This window comes from Linderina pennispora (genome assembly GCF_002104995.1).
Source record: "Linderina pennispora strain ATCC 12442 chromosome Unknown DL89scaffold_14, whole genome shotgun sequence".
In the NCBI taxonomy this organism is placed as follows: domain Eukaryota; kingdom Fungi; phylum Kickxellomycota; class Kickxellomycetes; order Kickxellales; family Kickxellaceae; genus Linderina; species Linderina pennispora.
The window spans coordinates 1-19,049 of record NW_024468262.1 but is presented as its reverse complement, the minus strand read 5'-3'; the positions used below and the strand labels follow the sequence as shown (position 1 = coordinate 19,049).

General features: G+C 57.0%; 12 protein-coding genes across 12 annotated transcripts; 2 read left to right on the top strand and 10 right to left on the bottom strand.

Moving 5' to 3' along the window:
- Positions 1-59: 59 nt before the first annotated feature.
- Positions 60-1,786, bottom strand: DL89DRAFT_58409 (uncharacterized protein). Its single transcript, XM_040891835.1, has one exon. It carries the CDS (start codon positions 1,636-1,638, stop codon positions 304-306), a length of 1,335 nt encoding a protein of 444 aa, XP_040740661.1. The 5' UTR covers positions 1,639-1,786; the 3' UTR covers positions 60-303.
- A 572-nt stretch (positions 1,787-2,358) lies between these two features.
- Positions 2,359-3,517, bottom strand: DL89DRAFT_58479 (uncharacterized protein). The gene has a single exon (XM_040891838.1). The coding sequence runs from the start codon at positions 3,202-3,204 to the stop codon at positions 2,473-2,475; it is 732 nt and encodes a 243-aa protein (XP_040740660.1). The 5' UTR covers positions 3,205-3,517; the 3' UTR covers positions 2,359-2,472.
- A 181-nt stretch (positions 3,518-3,698) lies between these two features.
- DL89DRAFT_58441 (uncharacterized protein) lies at positions 3,699-5,216 on the bottom strand. The gene is made up of 2 exons (XM_040891837.1): positions 5,046-5,216; positions 3,699-5,015 (listed from the first exon to the last, which is right to left on the bottom strand). The coding sequence occupies exon 2, from the start codon at positions 4,787-4,789 to the stop codon at positions 3,830-3,832; it is 960 nt and encodes a 319-aa protein (XP_040740659.1). The 5' UTR covers positions 4,790-5,015; positions 5,046-5,216; the 3' UTR covers positions 3,699-3,829.
- Positions 5,202-6,521, bottom strand: DL89DRAFT_58422 (uncharacterized protein). The gene has a single exon (XM_040891836.1). The coding sequence runs from the start codon at positions 6,424-6,426 to the stop codon at positions 5,614-5,616; it is 813 nt and encodes a 270-aa protein (XP_040740658.1). The 5' UTR covers positions 6,427-6,521; the 3' UTR covers positions 5,202-5,613.
- DL89DRAFT_58403 (uncharacterized protein) lies at positions 6,522-7,211 on the top strand. Its single transcript, XM_040891834.1, has one exon. The coding sequence runs from the start codon at positions 6,618-6,620 to the stop codon at positions 7,101-7,103; it is 486 nt and encodes a 161-aa protein (XP_040740657.1). The 5' UTR covers positions 6,522-6,617; the 3' UTR covers positions 7,104-7,211.
- A 1-nt stretch (position 7,212) lies between these two features.
- DL89DRAFT_58483 (uncharacterized protein) lies at positions 7,213-8,823 on the bottom strand. The gene has a single exon (XM_040891839.1). It carries the CDS (start codon positions 8,482-8,484, stop codon positions 7,321-7,323), a length of 1,164 nt encoding a protein of 387 aa, XP_040740656.1. The 5' UTR covers positions 8,485-8,823; the 3' UTR covers positions 7,213-7,320.
- On the top strand, positions 8,824-9,841 carry DL89DRAFT_58484 (uncharacterized protein). The gene has a single exon (XM_040891840.1). It carries the CDS (start codon positions 9,163-9,165, stop codon positions 9,805-9,807), a length of 645 nt encoding a protein of 214 aa, XP_040740655.1. The 5' UTR covers positions 8,824-9,162; the 3' UTR covers positions 9,808-9,841.
- A 2,734-nt stretch (positions 9,842-12,575) lies between these two features.
- Positions 12,576-14,095, bottom strand: DL89DRAFT_269750 (uncharacterized protein). Its single transcript, XM_040888416.1, has 2 exons — positions 13,652-14,095; positions 12,576-12,926 (listed from the first exon to the last, which is right to left on the bottom strand). The coding sequence occupies exons 1-2, from the start codon at positions 13,991-13,993 to the stop codon at positions 12,705-12,707; spliced, it is 564 nt and encodes a 187-aa protein (XP_040740654.1). The 5' UTR covers positions 13,994-14,095; the 3' UTR covers positions 12,576-12,704.
- Positions 14,096-14,854: 759 nt separating this feature from the next.
- On the bottom strand, positions 14,855-15,815 carry DL89DRAFT_295093 (Ribokinase-like protein; the record flags this gene model as incomplete). Its single annotated transcript, XM_040890595.1, has 2 exons — positions 14,855-14,998; positions 15,033-15,815. The coding sequence occupies 2 exons, from the start codon at positions 15,813-15,815 to the stop codon at positions 14,855-14,857; spliced, it is 927 nt and encodes a 308-aa protein (XP_040740653.1).
- A 334-nt stretch (positions 15,816-16,149) lies between these two features.
- On the bottom strand, positions 16,150-17,306 carry DL89DRAFT_58348 (uncharacterized protein). The gene has a single exon (XM_040891833.1). It carries the CDS (start codon positions 17,101-17,103, stop codon positions 16,483-16,485), a length of 621 nt encoding a protein of 206 aa, XP_040740652.1. The 5' UTR covers positions 17,104-17,306; the 3' UTR covers positions 16,150-16,482.
- A 677-nt stretch (positions 17,307-17,983) lies between these two features.
- On the bottom strand, positions 17,984-18,331 carry DL89DRAFT_269748 (uncharacterized protein; the record flags this gene model as incomplete). The annotated part of the gene is made up of 1 exon (XM_040888415.1): positions 17,984-18,331. A coding segment is annotated over exon 1 (230 nt), but the record flags the coding sequence as incomplete, so codon positions are not given.
- Positions 18,332-18,467: 136 nt separating this feature from the next.
- DL89DRAFT_259830 (uncharacterized protein) lies at positions 18,468-18,980 on the bottom strand (the record flags this gene model as incomplete). Its single annotated transcript, XM_040885721.1, has 1 exon — positions 18,468-18,980. One exon carries the CDS (start codon positions 18,978-18,980, stop codon positions 18,468-18,470), a length of 513 nt encoding a protein of 170 aa, XP_040740650.1.
- Positions 18,981-19,049: the final 69 nt, after the last annotated feature.

Here is a 19,049-nt window from a genome sequence, read left to right as displayed (position 1 = left end):
AGCCAGTTGTACAGCCGGTTCAGCAGGCCCGAGTGCATGAACCCGGTCGCGGCCGTGCCTGTCTCAAACGGCATCGCCACAACCTCGTCATCGCCAGCCCGCCAGATATGCGCTCCTTCATGGCCATAGCCCTCGACCGGCATCGGATCCGCAGGGAACACTGTGGCCTTCCTGCCTGCAAACAGACCCTTGACGGACCTTACCGGCTTCCACAGCCCGCGCTCATACAAGAACACCTCGAGCTTGTGTCTGGGCAGCGGGTTATACGGCAGCGCGTGCGGGTACAGCGGGTTAAAGTCCTGCTCAAACTCCTTGAACTGCGCAACCTCTAGTGCATATCTGCGGTAGATGTCGTCCCAGAACAAGTACCACGCCGACTTTAGCGGGTCGTTGGACTTCGGACGGCACCAGATTGCGCAGCCGCTCATACAAAAGCTGGATGTCATTGCGGTGCTCATCCATAATGTCCCTGACGTACTTGTTCTCCTCGTCAGCCGAGAGCTTGCGCTGCAGCTGCGCTAGCGTCGGGATATACGACAGCCGGCCGTGCGAGCTCTTGCCCCAATCGTCAGACGCGGCCATTTGCGGCGTGGCTGGATTGACCGGCGTCTCGTCGGGCGACGGATGCACCACGTGCAGGGACTCGGGGCCAGGCGAAAACACGTCAATCAAAAACGACGGCGTCATGCCCGTGCGCTTGCGCTTGATCTCGGCGCGGTGCCGCGACTGCAGCATGTGTGCGCGCCCCATCACTCTGTCGATATGGTCATTGATGACATGCCGGTTCTCGGCAATCAGTGCCTGAAGCTGTGGCGAGCTGTACCACGGGTCGATGCCCAAAAGGCTGGCTGCGTCGGAGCTGCTCATCGACGGACTCGACCGATGCATGGTGCCTGCGCGGCCAGTCTTCCAGAACGACATGCGGAATGGGCTGTTATGGATGGAAAAGTCATTGACCAGGTTCTCGTCGTCGACGGTGATCTGGTCGGTCAGCTTCAATGTGCAAATGAAGCCCGTGTTGACGTTCACCACGTTGCTCCACTCGCGCTCCTGCTGGATCTCGAGCATGCCGCGGTACAGGATCCGCCGCTTGCCGCGGTACTTTTGCAGGTACTGCTGGTGCTCCTCTTCGGTACCCTGCAGGTAGTAGCGCGAATGCCCACCGTGCTCGCCGCCATGCTCAATAAACGTCAACGTGACGTAGTGGCCCGACAGCGACCGCAGCTGCTGCCGCGCCAGCCGCCGCCGGTTGATCTCCTCGTTGTAGTTCTGGGTGATATACAGATCCAGATCGCGCTCGTCGGCTATCGGCACAATACGGCCCGGCAGGTCATCGTACAGCATGCAGACCATGAACGGGAAATGCACAACAAACACCCGCCCAAACCACGACTTGACGTCCCCCTGGTCGATGCCAAACTTTAGCGCCACCGACGCCTGGTTCTCGTTCGCCTCAAACGGATTAAAGTACATGTCATCGCCGATGAAATGCGCCAGAATCTGCAATGTCTTCTTGAACCGCTCGCTGTTATGCCGCTCGGCCGCCACCGCCTTGCAGTACGCTGTCCGCCCAATATACTCGTACATGCGCAGATTCTCCAGGTGTCGCTCGGCCGCAAACCCCATGTAATTGACCATATATGGCGGATGCGCGCTGGCCGTCGTGAATGCCACGCGGTGGTAAGGCAAGAGCCGGAAGTCGCGCGATGCCAGCAGTATCGCCGACCACGTGTCCTGCCACACCCGCTCAATCAGCAGCTTGCGCAGCCGCGGGTCATATGCTGTCGTCGCTGTCAGAATGCCCGGCGACAAGGTCAGCGGCGCCGAGGGGCCACGGATCGTCGCCTTGACCTTTGGCAGGGAGCTTGATCCCAGCCACAGCAGCAGCGCCAGCACACACAGGTTTGATCAGCGACAGCGTCACCGCCACGCCCATGTGGCTGGTCGACAGTGGATCGCGCATCAGGAACAGCGGGAACCCAAAGATCGCCACAACCACAATGCCTATGCGCATGAACAGCGCCGACAGATTCGCCGTCGGATCAAAGAATGGCCTGTGCGAGTGGTGCGACCGCAGCATCATCAGTGCGACCAACAGCAGCATCGCCGACCGCCCAGCATCCAAAGAATGGCGCGAGTGCCCGCGGAACCAGCAGTTATCCTTGCTCAGGATAACCGCAACCAGCACCGCCGTCAGCTTCCAGTGCATTTCGCGCGCATGCTGGTGCGCGTGGTACGGATAGTGCGCTTCGTAGATAAACCGGTAATCCGACGTATCCGTATCCAGCCGCCGCCGGTACTGCACTGTCGCCAGGTGCCGCTTGCGGTTTTTGCTGCTGAGCTTCCCTAGCCGCGCCTTATACGCTTCGTCCTGCGACATGCCCGAGTAGTCCTCCTCCTGGCCATGGCCATTCCACTGGTTCTGCACCCAGTTGAAGCACTGCCGGCAAAAAGTTTTCTCCCTCACTGCCTTCAAACATTTGCCCGTTGAACATCTGGTATGCCTGCGCCCAGCTGCTGGATCTGCATCGGGTCGATGTCGAACATATCGCCCACATGCTGCATCAATGGGTTGGTGTTATCGCGCGCCTGCACGTCGCTGGCGACTGAGCGCGACATATCCTCAGTGTCCCAATGCACGCGACGCGCAGTCGCCCCACCATCTGGACTTCCTGCCGGCTGCGGACCGGCGACGTCCTCGAACGCAACATTGGATTTGCCGTTATCCCAGCCAATGACGTTTGGCATGTGCTTATGCGCCAGCTTCTTGATCTGCCACGGCAAGTACAGTCCGTAGCCGATAAACACCACAATGCCTACGGGCAGCAAAATGTATGCTGCGCTGAACGCCCCATTGCGCATGGTAGTTGTGTAGCAAAACTTTGACGGGTCGCGGTGCCCGGCCGTAGGCGCCGGGAACGACGGCTTGTCGGTGGTCCGGAACGGATTGGCGACCGCCCAGAAGCCCTGGTCCCACACAATCGCCTCCAGGCTCAGCTTCAGCACCGGAATATAGAGCGTCGACAGTACCAGATACAGGATGTGCATGCGCTTCCACTTGGGCATACTGCCAAACGGATTCAAAATGCTGGCGCCGGTCGTTGTCTCATTTTCAAAGCCGATATCCTCGCCATCCTCCTTCTCCCCCTTGCCCGCAGCCGTGCGCTCCACGACCGATCCAAACACCCACATGCCCAGGCACATCAGTCCGATCGCGCAGAAGACCACAAAAAACCCAATGCTCGTGCCTGTGGTTGTGCTCAAGTCTGCCCACTTCCAGACCCAGCGCCTTCGGGATCCCCGATACGATCATCCACGGCCACCGCGCACCGATACTCGACTCTACCGGCGCCTTGGTGTACCCCGCCGCGCCAACTATCAGCCCGATCAGCTGCAGGAAATCTCGGATAATCTCGAAATGCGTCCGGCCACCGCGCAATCGTGCTGCGTGTTGGTGGCGCCCCGAGCCGCTTCCCGTGCTCCTCCCACTTTCTCTTGTGCTTGACTACCTGCGATGCCCGCAATGGGTACGGCGAGCTGAATTTCAGCGACTCCGTAAACGTCCATTCTGAGCCAGATTTGAACGGCGAAGTGTCCCCGAACACTGAGGACTTGCCCGGCGGCACCAGCTGCGACGCCAGCGAGCCGATAAACACCCGTGGCTCGCCGATCCGGTGCATGATTTGGTCCGCCATGCGCGCTGGCAAATGGCTGAATGGCGGGAACATAGGCGGCAGCTTGCCAGCATTCGGGTCGCCAGTAGTCTGCTTGCTAGACTGCCCGATGCCACCCAACATACGCTTAAACAGACCCGGCGCCTGCTGCTTATCTACCGGCGGACCCTCGTGGTGGACAGCAGCGTCACTGGGGGCACGGCCAGGCTGGGATGTTGACCGATCCTCCTCTTCCTCATCATCGCCATCGCCGCTGCGAGTGAATCCCTGCGCAGTCGGACTCTTGCTGCCGTCATACACCAGGCTGTTATTCCGCGACCGCCCGCGCGGCGTGCCATCGTCGGCCTGGCCGCCACGCCCAAACCGGCCCAAGAACCCACTGAGGCCGCGTGCATTGCTGCCAATTGCACGGATACCGCTGCCCTCATGCCCGTCAATACTGCGTGCTGCCTCCTAGATCGCCTAGGATTCGGCAGCGACTCATTATTGGCATTCTGGGCAGTGCCCAGGCTGCGTGTCCGCCGCGTCCTCTCCACATTGACGGCATGTCTGGCTGCATTATTGTGAGCTTTGACCTTATCGGCAATTGCCAATGCCTCAGTGTCGTCCCAGACCTCGGGCGCGCGGCGGAACTTGCGTACCTTCGAGAACGGCCGCAGCACAACGTTCTCCAGCCGCTGGTCAATATCCTTGTACCGCAGCCCTGGCGCCGCGAACTTGAACTCCTCTGGGTCCCCGCGGCGTATGGGTCGGGGTGCACTGCCGGCCTCTTCCTCGGCTTCCACCAGCGGATAATCGGCTGCATACCGGCCCACCAGCGGCGCGATTTCCCGCTTTACCAGCGACCTTGCGCCAAAGATAAGCGCAGGCAGCGCAAAGCTGTCCATAATATCCACTATTTTCTCCATGATCCCTGTGTCTCCCGGCGGGCTTACGTCGGCCACCGGGGAGCCAGGACCACCAGACATGTATGATCCGGAGCCTGACATGTACGAGTTGGTGCTCGGGTCAGGGCCGTGGGGGCGGCTGCTGCTGGGTTTCCTCCTGCTTCGTCCTTGTTCTTTTTGCTCGCCAAACAGCTTGCCGACGCCCGGAATTGCGCTCACCACTGACATGAATTTGGATGGGTTCTCGCCAGCCTCACCACCGGGTGCTATTGTGCTAGTCGGCACAGGGATGGGATGGACTGGCGCTGTACTGCGAGCCTTGCTGAAAAGAAGGCATGGCGTTTGGCATCTGCTCGTTCATGTTTTGCGGAAACTGCGCTTCGGGCGGCAGCTGGCCGAACGACGGGTCATACGAGCCGTAGCCAACCGTCTGTGCCATGGATTGCTGCTGCTGCTGCTGCGGCAGTTGCTGCACGAGTGCTGCTGCGAGGTCGGCAAGCCGCTCTCCGGCGCAAATGTGTCGATCAGTTGGCTCGATTCGGTGATGCTTCCATGGCCATTCTGAGCCGCAGCAAATGCAACAGACGGCTGCTCGTGGACTACATCGACGTTGACCGGTGGCACGTTTCCGTCGCCCTTGGATCCAGCCACAGACTGCGCCAGCTTGGTTGCAAGCCCGCCTGCTGCTGCTGCTGCCACGCCCTGGACTGCAGCAGAAGAAACTGGGTTCATAGACGTGGGTCGCTGGGGGCGACCGTGTTGCTGCTGATGCTGCTGCCCTTGTTGGCCGTACTGGCCTTGCTGGAACTGCTGCAGCTCAATTTCGTACTGTTCCTGAGAAGGGATGTGTGACGCTGTGTGCCCGGGGGCACTGGGATAGATGGGATCGTACGGGTTCGCCGGAAGCGGTGGTTTGCGCCAGCCAGCAGTCAGCCGCTTGAAGAATGACGGGCGCTTGGCCCTATCCAGAATCTCAGGACTGCACTGGCTGCTGGGCTAGGGACGGGATTGGTTGCTGGAGTGGCTGCTGAGCCAGGAACTGCGGAGATGGCTCAATCTGCACCGGGTTGACTTGGATCGACGGCACCATAGGAATCTGCATCGGCTGTTTCTCTGGATACTGGCTCCTGCACCACAGGGGAATGCCCCACCAGAGGCTGTCTCGCCGGCTCCTGCGGCCTCTGCTGCATTTCAGGTCGTGAGACCTGCTGCATTTCAGGTCGTGAGACCTGCTGCATCTCAGGCTTCGACTGCTGGGCCTGCCGCATAGGCGGCACAGGCGGCGCCGTCACATTTGGCTGCTGCACCTCGCCACCACCGCTGCCGCTGCTACTGGTAAACACCGGCGATGGGTTGCCGGTTGGCTGGACAACAACAGGCGACTTGAACACCTTTGGCACAGAATGCTGGTCCAATGACTGAGTCTTCTTTGACGGTGGGGATTTCTTTGGCGGCGGCGGCGTCGGCAGAGGCTTTCCAGGCAGAGACTTACTGGGCGGCGTCTGGTCCTGCTTGCCTTCTGTCGGATCAAAGAAGAAGCTAGTAGGCAGGCGACTGCGCAGAATTCTGGGCCTGCCAGTTTCGGTCGGCGCGTCGATCTCGTCGAAGCTGACATCGTCAATACTTGCGCTTTGTGCAGCCGGTGAGTGCATGTGGTTGCTGTCGTTGCCGACAATATCGTCCAGGCGGTTCAGCAGGCCGCTCTGCTCCACCCCTTCCATCTCATGCATGCTCATAACGCCGATTGAGGCGCGCCGCCGTGGGCCCACAAACGGATTGCTCGGGTGAAGCCCTACCACTGGCGACAGGCTGACTGAAACATCACCGATCGGACTGCCGATACGTACCGACGGTGATGCTGGCATTGCACTATCAATTGCAGCCGCAGCCACAACAGGCAGCTGACACTGGCTCGGCTATTCCTGGGCGCCGACGGGCGCCGCGAAATGCATTGCGAAACCGGTCGGCCATGGTGAGCTTGCGACGGAAATTCTCGCGCGGCGACATGGTTGCAGTGATCTTGGCATCCTCCATGTTTGGTTGATGCGCTGAACGAATGGCGGCGGCTGGGCTTGGCTGGCAGCTGGTCGGCCACGGTCGGGTCAACCTGCGCCAGGACTACTGCCTCGGCCTCGGCCAGCTCCTGCTGCTGCTCGGCCGTCAGTGGATGTTTGGCATCAAGCCGGTTCGGCCAGTGCAGGCCAACCAAGTCCGGCCGCTGGTTGTGCAGTGGCGGGACTGGCGCCAGGATCGACTCGCGCAGGTTGCGCCACCAGCCACCTGCTCTTGGTGGCTGCACTGCAGCCTCAGCAGTGGGCTGCTTTTGGCTGCGCTTGCGGCGAAGGGAGCCGGCGATCCGCTGCAGCAGACCCGGGTGGCTCTGCTGGTAGTAGTCAGGCAGTGGAGGTGCCTCGTCGCCGGCATAGGGGTTCAGCGGGCTCGAGCCATGCCGGCCCATTTTCTGCGACGCAGGGCGTGGCCGGATCGACGTTTGCATCGGCGACGCCTGGACCGGCTCGGTCCGCCGCCTGCTGCTCAATGAGCCGCTGGGTTCTTCGGGAACTACTGAGAGCAGGCGAGCCCTGGCTGCTGGTAGACTGACTGGGCGACTGGCCGGGCAGATTGCAGCGGATCACGGTTTCTCCGCACCTTGGGCGTGCGCCCAGGCTTCTTTGCCACCTGAGTAGTTCCACTAGGGGGTCTGTGCGCCCTCCAGGAACGCCAGAGCCTGCGATACCATCTCCTCGCGTACCTGCGGGTCAACCGGTGGCGTCCCCATCGACATTGCCGAATCGCGTCGCCCCTTGTCGTAGCGCTTCACAGGTGTCTCTGACGGCAAGCCGCCCGAGGTCTTTGGCTGCATGGCATTCCGCAGGGCTCGCAACAACAACTGGCCTGACTTCCAGATTGCTTAATTGAACTGTGCTGGCTGCCAGCTCGGCACGCTCCCTCAGCTTCTTCTCCCATGCAGCGGCTGAGGGCCGGCTGCTGGATGAATCCGATGCTGTGGCGAGTGGGGGGCGGCTGTTTGGCCGCTGCCGCGCCCAATCGCGGCGGTCTGCGGCAGTCGTTGCTGCTGGCAGGTTGGCGGCAGGGCTCTCCAGCACCTTGGCAGTCGATACGTGGGCAGGGATGGGTGAGGAAGACTTGTCGCTGGATGCCCTAGATCCAGGTGTGCTGCGGATCTCCGGCGATGCCACCTTGACCTGCTGCAGCCCTGCCAGCAGCTCATTGCTGGCGGTACGCGGATCTGTCACCAGTGACTGTTTCTTGTGGCCACCAATGCTGACCGGTGATGCGACGGCGCTGCGTACGCTCTCAAGAATATGTTGCTGGATATCCACAGACTTTCCGCGCTCGTGCTTTTCTGGACCGCTGACGGTGGAATTAATCGTATACAGGCTTGGCACGCCGCTAGGCACAGTGATTGCCGGGAGCCTCGACAGCAGTGGCGTGTCGAAAGTGCTCTTGTCGCTGCCAAAGAGCGATGGCGGAACGTTGCTTGACAGTGCAGTGCCTACCGACTGCCGCGACTCGCGCGATGTCGTCGTATTCGATCGAGCGGCTGCCGGTTGCTTCTGCCTATCGGACGATGCACCAACACGTCGCGGCACCGGCGTCAACGGCACTAGACGTGGTGGTGAGTCTGCGGCTGACAATGGCGAGCTATTGTCTGTGGAGCCGGCCGACAGCCCGGCGTAATCGCCGAAAATGCCCGTCTCCCGCTTCCGCCGCCCACCATCCGACGAGGACTCCGAGTTGGCGGTTTTGCCAGCCTTGCCGACCGATTCAATTTCGCCCACGAAATGCTGCGGCGAGCCCTGGCTGCCCGCAGCCATGGGCGGCAATGCAGTCGTACCGGTGATTGCTGATCGTCTGTCTGCCGGCGCGCCTTGGGGTTGGGCGACTCGGAGCGCTGCCATTCCTCGATGATCTCACGGATCTCCGATACCTTGGCTGACCCAGGTGCCACTACCGGTTTATCTGGCGACCTGGTGGTCTCGCGCAATATCGACTCCCAGCGCTCTAGAACTGGTGTCTTCGGCACCCGTCCCGACTGCGATGAGCCGGAGCGCGCTGGCAAATCGTCACCGGGCTTTGGCCGCTGGCGCTGCTCGATCTCATCGCGCATGCTACTGACACGCGACCCGGTGCTGTCACTTCGCCGGTGATGCCCTCTGCGGCCATTTCGAGTTCCCATCCGACGACGACGACGACGACGACGACTCGGTGATCACCTGCGATATTCACCTGGCCAGCCGAGTCGTTGGCCACAGATGACGCGCGCTGGCGGCTCTGGTGGCTGATGTGCGACCGGATGCTAGGCTGGTACGGCGAGCCCGTGCGCGTATCGGACATGGAGCTCTGCAGCTTGTGGATGCCCAAGAACGCCAGCTCGTGCGTGGCGTTTGACTCAGCATACGATGGTGAGTAGCCAGATGTCCAGTGTATATTGCGGGCTGTACGGCGACCCTGCAGCTGTCTGGTCGCGCCGCCGCCGAATGCGTGTCCTGGTCACGCTTTCTGAGTCGCCCGGCCGTGGCGGCTCGTAGAAGTACTGCGTGTCGTCGTCACGGCCCATAAACGGATCCGTGAACTGCATGTTGCTGGAGGGCGGTGGTGGTGGAATCAGCGGTACGTCGAGCTCGTCTGACGCATTGCCGGCCAGCAGCGGCTGTCTGTCCTCGCTTGCGGACTGGGTGCGCGAGCGCCGCCGGATGACCGTCTCTGGAAACGGTGTGCCCGGCCGCACCCTGGCTCTCACCGAAGGACCGCGACCGGGTATGGTCCCTGCCCCCTGCACGCTCAGCCCGGGATGCATCCGACGCCATGGTTGTTGCCCGGCGCCGCCGCGTGGGGGACACCGGCGAGCCCTCCGTCATCCGTGTTGGCGTTGGCGACCGCGCCAGCAGTGTCGGCGTCCGCACCATCCGCTCGGGCGGCGGTACCTGCACGTCATAGCTGGGTCGGCCAGACCGCGAGCGCCGGCCGCTGATCAGCCCCTGCTCCTCCTCCTCATTCGCATTGCCCGGCTGCAATGTCTCGTCTGGCGTATCACTATCGGACTCGTCGTTCACAAACGGTATGGCCGGCTTGATTGCCAGGTTTGTGACACCGCTGCGACGTGCTACAGCCTGCGACCAACTGCCCTCTTCGTCCAGTTCCTGGATCGGCTCGAACCGCTGCGGCGTCCCCGCGGTGCTGTTCATTGGCGGGCTGGTAAGACTAAATGGCCGCCCAAATAGCCCCGAGTCCCGGTCCTTTCCCGGCGATGGCGTCGACGGCTGCGACCACCCTTTTGCCCCAGACCCCTCAGAGCGCGTGACTCTGAGCTGCGCTACCAGCGAGTCCTCCACTGGCTCGCCCTGTGCCGGAACCTGGGTTACGCGGAACCAGCCGCGACGCCAGCTGCATGTCCTCGAGCGTTATTGTGCGTGGCGATGTACCGGACTCGCCCGAAATCAGGCTGATGGCTGGCGACTCGCCTACAATGTCGGTACGCGGTGTGTAGCCAAGCAGCTGTGCGAACTGGTTGTGGTACGCATTCAGGATCTTCTTCTTTTTGCGCTCCGACAGCTCCTTGCCCGTTGGTTTACCTTGCTGCTTCGACGACTCCCGCGGAATACTGCGCACCTCACTGCCACTTGGCCAAGTCCGCTCTACTTGACCCGCCCGCACTAACACTCTCTCGCCGCCTGCCTGGCGACTCGATTTCTTCTCTCGCCCGCTGCAGGCTCGGCTGCGACATATAAACGAGCTTTGGCAAGGACTCACCACTCGACGGCAGTCCATCCGAGGTCGGCGGCGTCGGCGACGGGAACTCCAGGTGCTGCGACGACCCCGTGCTTTCTGACAGTCTGCCCACCGTCCATCGGCGACTCTGGTGGATTCCGTGTATTGTCCAAACATTGCCATTATTTGCGCCCGCTGCTGCTCCGCACCTGCTGACGGCTGTCCGGGCCGGGGCACCTGGTGTCGGCAATGGCTTGCTACTGCGCGGCCCCGCATCGCTCTTCTGCCGCCGCCGCCGTCTGTGCTGCTCTGCCGAGGCCGGCCGCTGCGGCCCAATGTCGCTCTGCCGTCCTGTGCGTATGCGCGTACTCGGTTCTGGACCCCTCCTCTGCTGTGTGTGGTGGCGACATTATTATCTAGTAGTATATAATATTGTGAAAAGTAAAAAAAGGACGTGTGAGTGAGAAAAAAGAGGGTATGTTTGTAGTAGGACTTTGACGCTATGAAGCTGGTCGAAATACGCGGAACTGAGAACAATGACCCTTACCGCTTCCCTGTTTTGGAATAGGTGGTATGCGTATTAGAGGGCGTAAAACAATGCTCCTAAATAAGAAAAGAATGTATAGCAACAAGACGGAAGAAAAAAAAAGAAGTGGATGAAGAGCGACGTTTGGCTGTCGCGAATACTGGAAAGCGTCAGACGCGGGCGTCAAAGACACCCAAACTAGCAAGACGCGCTCACCTAAGCACTATACTCGCGGACCTGCCGATCGGCATGTATATAAGTGCCCGACAAATCCAGGAACTTCAAGAAACGGGTCTGATCAGGCATGTGCGGAATCTGTTGATTTGATTTGCTGGTCATATATATGCTGGCAGTCAGGAATCGTTAGTAAACCCTATGCCAGTAACGCTGGCCCAAGCAAAGCAGGAATGAGCTTCCAATACCAGGCCTGAGAGGAATTATCTATTTTGGACGTGTGTTCATATCAGTATGCCGTTTTTACATGTACAATCCAACTTTTTTTGCTGCCAAGCAGCAGCCCGCACACTTGCTTACTGATTCCACTTATGACAACACGTATCCTTGGCTGATGATAGCTTCACATGCTACGGAGTAGCATATATTCAACGCTCGTTTGTAAAGATACCTTCAGTCACTTATTATCATCAAAATCTTGCAGGTTCTTTAAAATGCCCGTCTCGTACTTCACCCGCTCTGCCAAATGATCCATATCCTTCGAAAGACTTTTGTCAGTAAACAGATTGAAGCAACTGCCTGTTACTATAGCATCTGCTGTTGCACGGCTGGTGATGACAAGCATGACATCGCTATGCAATTGTCACAACGGCTAACAACAAGAACGACTCTCACGCTGAGCCAATGGATACTGTTAACTTAATGAGTGGTTATAGAATATATGGAAAATAACTTCTCAAATGACTGAGGGAAGAAGGAAGGCTGATCGTCTGTCTGGCTTTGTACGTATGCGTTTCGGCTTTGTCTATGGTGGCGCAGGGGACTCCGGACCCGAATGTCGACAGATACAACAAATGAAGGTGCCTGTGATCATAAAGATCACAGGTTGTTGCCCTTTTTCGTTGCTATGCTCAGATACTGTACAGTAATGAAATTTTCATAAAGGATAGTTCGCAGCGCTCGTAGTTTCCTCTCTCTTTTTTCTTTCCCCCTTTTTGTTTTATATTTACATATTTAAAACTATACATAACAAAATACCAACGGCCCTGCACGCCATATTTATTGACACAACACCACAGCCTTCATGAAGAAAATAATATGCTGGAGCTCATCGGCAAGACAATTTATGAATTTGTACCCGGACGGGAAGTTAACAAGTATTTCCAGCCGCAAAGCGTTTTGAGGTATCCATATGCCTACTTTTGACGTGTCCCAATTTCATCCATGCTTTTGCCATAGCGCCAAGCTATTGATAGGGAAGTCCCGAAACTCATCCTCAGACATCCAGCCATCGCTATTGACTACCAAAGGTCCCTAGCCAGCAGACAAGATAACAAAGTGATTCCTAGTTGTCCAGAGCCCATGCATTCGGTTGCTGACACCCCTGAGATTGTTGAGGCTCATGAAGGGAAGCCTGCCAGTACGTACCCTGCAACTATCACCGATTTGTATATTCGGGGTTCACCACATTGTCAAAGTCAAGGAGAAGACCGCACACCTTGCCATTCTGACGGACAGCAAGTGTGCTGTTGGTTGAGATATCCTGGTGCAGCAGCTTGCAGCCATTTACCAGCGCCGTATGGCATTTTATTGCGTCGTATAGCACGCAGATCAACTTGACTTCGCTTTTTGGACTCCACAGGAGTTTACCGACAGGCTTCTGGCACAATCAGCGGTGTAGACAACAAGGGAAGCATCGACTCATTCTTATCAATATACATCTGATCGCAATTCGTCCGTGGGTGCGCTCAAGATCTTGTCTCTGCTGTCGATTGTAGACCTCTCGCCAATATGGATCATGCCATCACCACACACAGCAGAATATACATAGGAGAATTCCAAGCTCTTGCCACCGAATGTGTCGCGAGTATGCTCCAGATGCTTCGCCTCATTTCGATCATTGGACTTGCAGTCGCCAGTAGCTGATAGCTCCTACACGTCCTTAATAACAGGTGCATCAGGTGTAATGAATATCAGTTGGTACTGTGGTCGCCATCTCGATAGTTGGGAATGCAACGAAGCAGCGCATATGTCTGCCAAGGACGCTGCTAGTACTCACAATAACTGCATTCGAATATAGGCGCATGGTTTCCTGGCTCGTACGATCGTAGCAATCAAATTCTCAGTAGCCTGACTCGGCAATGCAGCGCATGGGTGTGTCGTAGCCTGCCTGGTCTCTTTTCCATAGCAACCAGTATACTAGCAGTTCGAGAAACGAACGCCCGGCCATTTGACATTGATAGGTGAATCACAGGTGACACCAGAACGAAGTCAGGTAAGAAGTGAATACCCCAGACCCTGCTGCCACACCTAGCCAGCCCTATGCAAACAAGCAGCCTTCCTGGTATGCAAATATGTCCCAGGTGTAGTCGATATCACGCACCAGCGCATCCCAGGCTAGTGAAGAGTGGGCTTTGGATTCTCTGGCGGCGACTATCTCAGCGAAGTTCTGGATGCCGAGGCTGCCTATATCACTGTCGGTGTCAACGATTCCTAATGCGCCATCAATGTGTAGTCCTGTATCCGCCTCATCTGGCGAAAATTCATGGCTGTCGCTCGTGACTACCAGGTGTGCCCTCAAGCCAGCAGAGTCGCATTGATCATCAGTGAAATAGGCTAGTTGTTTCTGGACTTGGCAGCAATTTTAGTATACTCACCAAACATTGGCTCCATGTTATGCTCTGGCCATTTGTCATCAAGATTCTACGTGGCTTACTCGTGAGCATTTTTGCCTCTAGAATTGCTGTCAGTGATAGCAGCCTCGATCGCATCGGTAGCATCATCACTACTTGCTGCGGCAATATCCAGTGTCTTCCCATTGCACAGTTTCGCGATATTAACCAAGTCCGGAATATCAAGGTGAAATTCATAGATTTAGACACTGTCCCAGAACTGGGATGGGCATTTCCCTTGTTTGGGTCTAGGCTCAGAGATATCAGTGCATACTGGCTGTGTGGGTCCTTGATTGATCTGGCCATCCTTTTGCTGGGAATATCCATGAAATATCCTGCTGGCTAGCGCCGTCGGTTTTGCACTTCACTACACGTTTAGTCATTGAAGAGTTTGGGTGCAATGCAGGAAATATGTGCAATGGGAAATGCAGACAACAGAGCAGAGGGGCTCCAGCTGCTGCGCACTTTCAAGGTGGCAAACAGCATTTGTAGCTGCAAGTCAGAAGCGCACTGAGCTCTTAATCAGTGGCTTGATTTATTACCATATCAGAAAATGTAATCACAAGGGTGGGCGCCTTTGGTTATTAGCTTCCGCTGCTCAAACTGTGGATCGGTTCTAGCTCTTCTCTGCTTCCATTCTGAAAAATTTTCTCTGTTGCCAAAGGTACGTTTTTGCATATTTCCGCTGCTCGATTTGTCCTGTGGTGGTGTACGTGATGGTACTATGTAATTTGCGTCTGACATGCGATTGTGCTGGACCCTCGCCGGGGTCCGTGACGGCCATTCGAACATATGAGGCCACTTTTCTTGCTGATCCACACTCCATTCAACCGCTGAATTCCGGAAACAAATTGGTACTGTTTTATTAACCGAGCTAGTTTCTTTTTAGTTCTCCGATCCAGGCGATGTGTCGCGAGGCCAATTAGCGAAATGGCGAATTGAAATGGTACGTTTCCTTCTGGCAAAAATCGATTACTTTTGCCTAGATGATTACAAACGTTTTCTGCACTTTCTACCTGAATTACATGTGGACTGTAAAACTACCAAGATCTATGATATGTCAAACATTCATCATCTACTCTATGACGCCCGGATGCACTGTTCCTAACGCCAAACCTTGTTTTGTAGGTATGTATCAGGCTGACTAGATGTCTTTAAATGTATAGCTTTATGTAATAAACCAGCTTCTCAGATCTTGTCGGCCTTGAATTGCAGGGTCGGGTTCAGAATCAGGTGCTGCGATGGGATGATGCGCATCTCGAATCCACGCACCATGTCCGACGGACGCGTGCCACGCGCCAGGTTCTCGCCCACTGGTACGCCCGTCGATTCCTTGGAAATCCCTGGTTGCGGCCATGATGCCGACCTGTGTCGACGTAGCCAGCTCGCAGGCATGCTCCAGCGGTGTCTCGGCGCCGTCGCTGCGCAGCTTGGCTAGACGGGCCGTGGTCAGTGCGGCGAAGAAATCGCCAGAGCCTGTGAAATACCCGTCAAGGCGCGGGAACGAGATGCGGAATGTATTTTTAGCACCTGTCTTTTCGTCAATCTCCGACCCTACCAGGTGCAGCCGCTTGCCGACCGGCTTCTCCGCGTCCTCGAGCACCGACGACGTGATAACGACGTTGGGGATTCCGTACGAGTGCAGCACGTCACAGGCCTTCTTGGCGTCTTCCAGCGTGCTAATCGTGACGCCCGTCAAGAGCTCTGCTTCAAACTGGTTCGGCGTCACCAGCTTAGCCATTGGGCACAGCACGTCGCGGTACAGCGCAATGAGCTCCTTGGGCACATACAGGGCGCCCTCGTCGCCCATGACTGGGTCAAGCACAAAGAACAGGTCGGGGTTCTTTGCCAGCAGCTCGTTTGCAATGGACTCGACCGCACGGATGTTCTCGCTGTTGCCCATGTAGCCAGTCAGCAGGTGCGTGTACGTGTCGAGCCCGTTCTCCTTGATGCCCGCAAACAGGTCAAGGATGTGCGAGGCCGGGAAGCGGTCGCCGTGGAACGTGTTGTAGCCCGTGTGGTTGCTGAACTGCACAGTGTTGATAACGTCGACTTCGAGGCCCAGGAGCTGCAGCGGGAAAGTGGCCGCACGGTTGCCTACGTAGCCAGCAACGACGTGGGATTGGATCGATAGAACCTTGCTTGACATGACAAGTGGATGGAAGAGAAAGAGAAACTGGTTTCCCAGACACTACGGAGGGGACAGTACGAAGTCATAGGTCCCGTGGCTGTTTGCGCGTGACGCGCAGATATGGGCTCGCCAGAGTTGTTCGCTGAAGTTGGATTGATGGTCAAACAGAAGTCGTTAATGATTACGATGATATAGCCCAAAAAGTAAAAAAAACATAAGAGAAGGTAGAAAAAGAAGAAAATGTTTCGTTCGGGGCCGTGTGGCGCTGCTGGAGTGTCGTAGGAATGCAGGCGGCGAGCAGAGGCAGCAAACAGTTAATATTAGGAAACATACAAGATATGGTGAACAAACACACAGAACCAGGGATGTTACAGCTGAACGTCAAAATATTCCCAGTTGGCTACCTCAGGACACCAGCCAACAGCAAAACCGACTGACACCTTTTACAACTCACAAGGAAACACCCGATTTGGACGTGACGGGGACGAGGAAGGGGGTTGTCACTTAGCGGCGGCGGGCAAAGGGAGCAGCACCAGTGCACTTCTTGCAGGGCTTGCACTTGCCAGCGGCAATCGAGCCCTTAGGAACACGCTTGCACTTGCCGTTACCCTTGGTCGAGGGGGCAACCGGCTTAGGAGCAGGCTGGGCAGGCTGGCGGGCGGGCTGGGCAGGCTGAGCAGGGGGGCTAGCCTTGTGGGCAACCAGGCGACGGCTTAGTAGCAACAGGCGACGGCTGAGCAGGCTGAGCCGGCTGAGCCGGCTGAGCGGGCGGGTTAGCCTTGTGGGCAACCGGGGGGGTAACAGGAGTGGCAACACCGTTATCACACGCCGGCAGCTTGAACTGCTTGGCATCAGCAGGGTCCATCGGGGCAGCGTAGTCGACGGTGTAGTAACCTCCAGGGTTTTGCACACCACCGCCGCACAGAGTCACGGCCTCGTTGAGAATGTTGGCGCGGTGTCCGGGCGACTTCATCCAGGCATCGGTCACATCCTGGACGTTGTCGTAGCCGCTGGCGACGTTCTCCGCGGCGACCTTGTACGTGAATGCCTTCACGAAAAGATCCAGACGGCTGGTCAGCTGGTAGGTCGCTGGCGTGTTACCGTTGTGCGAAATGGCGCCCTTGGCAGCCATGTCTTTGCACTGGCCCGCAGCCATCCGGTCCATGTCAGGAACCCACAGGAGCGCCGGGAGCTTCTTAATGGCACGCTCCCTGTTGGTAGCGCAGCAGAGCTCCTCACCAACGGAGGCGGTCAACACCTGGGCAGCGAAAGCAGAAACAGCGACAACAGCAGTGGCAAGCTTCATTGTTCGAATTTGGATAGCGGGGGAGGCGGGGGAGGTTATAAAAAGGTTAGAGGTGGGGAAGGGGTGTGGATAGCAAAGAAATTCGGTGAAGGCTCAGCCCTGGCACCAGCAAATAGTTAAGGGGAAGGATGAAAAATGAAACGCGAAAGAACGTGAGGGGAGGAAAGGAGATGTCAAGGGGATTAGACGGAGCAGGAGGGGGGGGTTTAAAAGAGCAAACCGGCATTGCATGATGCCTGAGACCACGGGCGGACATATATGCCCATGGTGATGCGGGCTGGGCCGATGCAAAGCGTTTGTTGTTGTTTTTCATAGCTTGACATCCATGCTGTTGCTCTGGCGATTGGGAATCGTTTTGGATTCCCTTTTTGAAAAGGGGGAGCCTGTGGCCAGGCAAAGAGCGCGCTGCTACCAGCCCGCGTTGCAGCTGGAACGCTATATGGCGCTGACTGGATGTGGGCAAAAAAGGTGGGGGTGAACGCGAGTGGGCGCAAAACGAGGGATGTGCAAGATGCTGAAGGATCTACATCACAGAATAGAAAACAAGTGGGTGTAAGAGCTGGAATTTCTTAGGTAGAGGGCTGATCCCCGCGGCTGACCGGAGCAGCCCGTGGTTCTGCCATTCGTCCGATTCTACAGAAGCAGCGATGCTCGTGTTTGTTGACAGCGGGCTGACAGAATATTAAACGGTCTGGCGGTCCGGAGCTTGTGCCTCCAGGTTCGCATTGATAAATACATCATTGAGCCATTTTGCGGTGTGGCATCGCACAAACCCCTCTCGGACTTGAGCCAAAGTGACTGTCGCGTACCGGGACCATGCATCGCGATGCACCAATACCGGTTTATTGTCTGGGCGAGGCTCTTTCTATTGGTATCTATTATTGGAAAGAGAAATAGCAGGCTGAATATTCTGCATGGAGCTATTTCTGGGTACGACTAGGGCACTATGCTATTTAAGCAAGGCTCACACCGAGCGCTGGAGGGGACGGATATCGTGAAGATGGCGGTTGCAGAGAAAAGGCGCAATATAGAGCCGAGCCGCCATGTGCGACTCGCCGTTCTTGGAATAAGAGTTGCCGATCGCATTATCGCCAAAGCGTTGCAGAGCCAGGATCCGCGTCCTAGTCGGGGCTCTATTACATCACTGCGGGATGCCTCAGCCGTTTTGGCACCAATAAGCCTGCAACCGTCCATCCCACACCTCCCCCAAAATATGCCTGCTGTGAGCTGTAGTTTTTTTTTTTTTTTTTTTAATTGTGGAGCAGGACAACTTGACACATCTCATTCCCGTACATACGCTGCAGTTGCACTGTGAGAATCGAGACGCATGTCCTTTGCTGTGCCTGCAGCAGAGCTGTATTATCTCACAGTGGACCACCATCACGGCCGCGTGCAAGCTGCACAGTCCAAAACTGCCCGGATCGCCCGGCCCCCATGTAGGCGTACTCCGGGCTTAAAATCCCACTGAGGGTGCTGCTGCCTGGTGCGCACAGCTGCGAGATGGCCTCAGTCACACCATGGGTGCCAGCGAGCACCATTTCGCCGAGTGCGCCATAGTCAAACCCGTGTCGGTCCACGCGCTGCGCAAGCGACCCACTGGGATCGTAGCTGGTCATGTTTCCGGCCCGGTTCATCGAATAGCTGTGCGCCTGAGATGTAGCAACCAGCGCAGGATGAAGAGCAAGCGGGTGTAATCCAGAGCTGTTGCGATGGGCATTCAGCTTGTCTGCGAGGTCGTTGAGGTCGTCTTTTGACAGACCTAGTATTCCAGAGTATCCAATTGCCGCATACGGAGTCGACGAGTTTGCCGGTGCCACAATGTCTTGGGGAACACCCAATGACTGCAAAAATGGCACAACCGTAGCATTGGTGCCCATACAGGGAGCAGCGAGTCGCCCTGTGTCGGGACTATTGGGATCTTTATAAACTGGCGCATCTGCGTACTC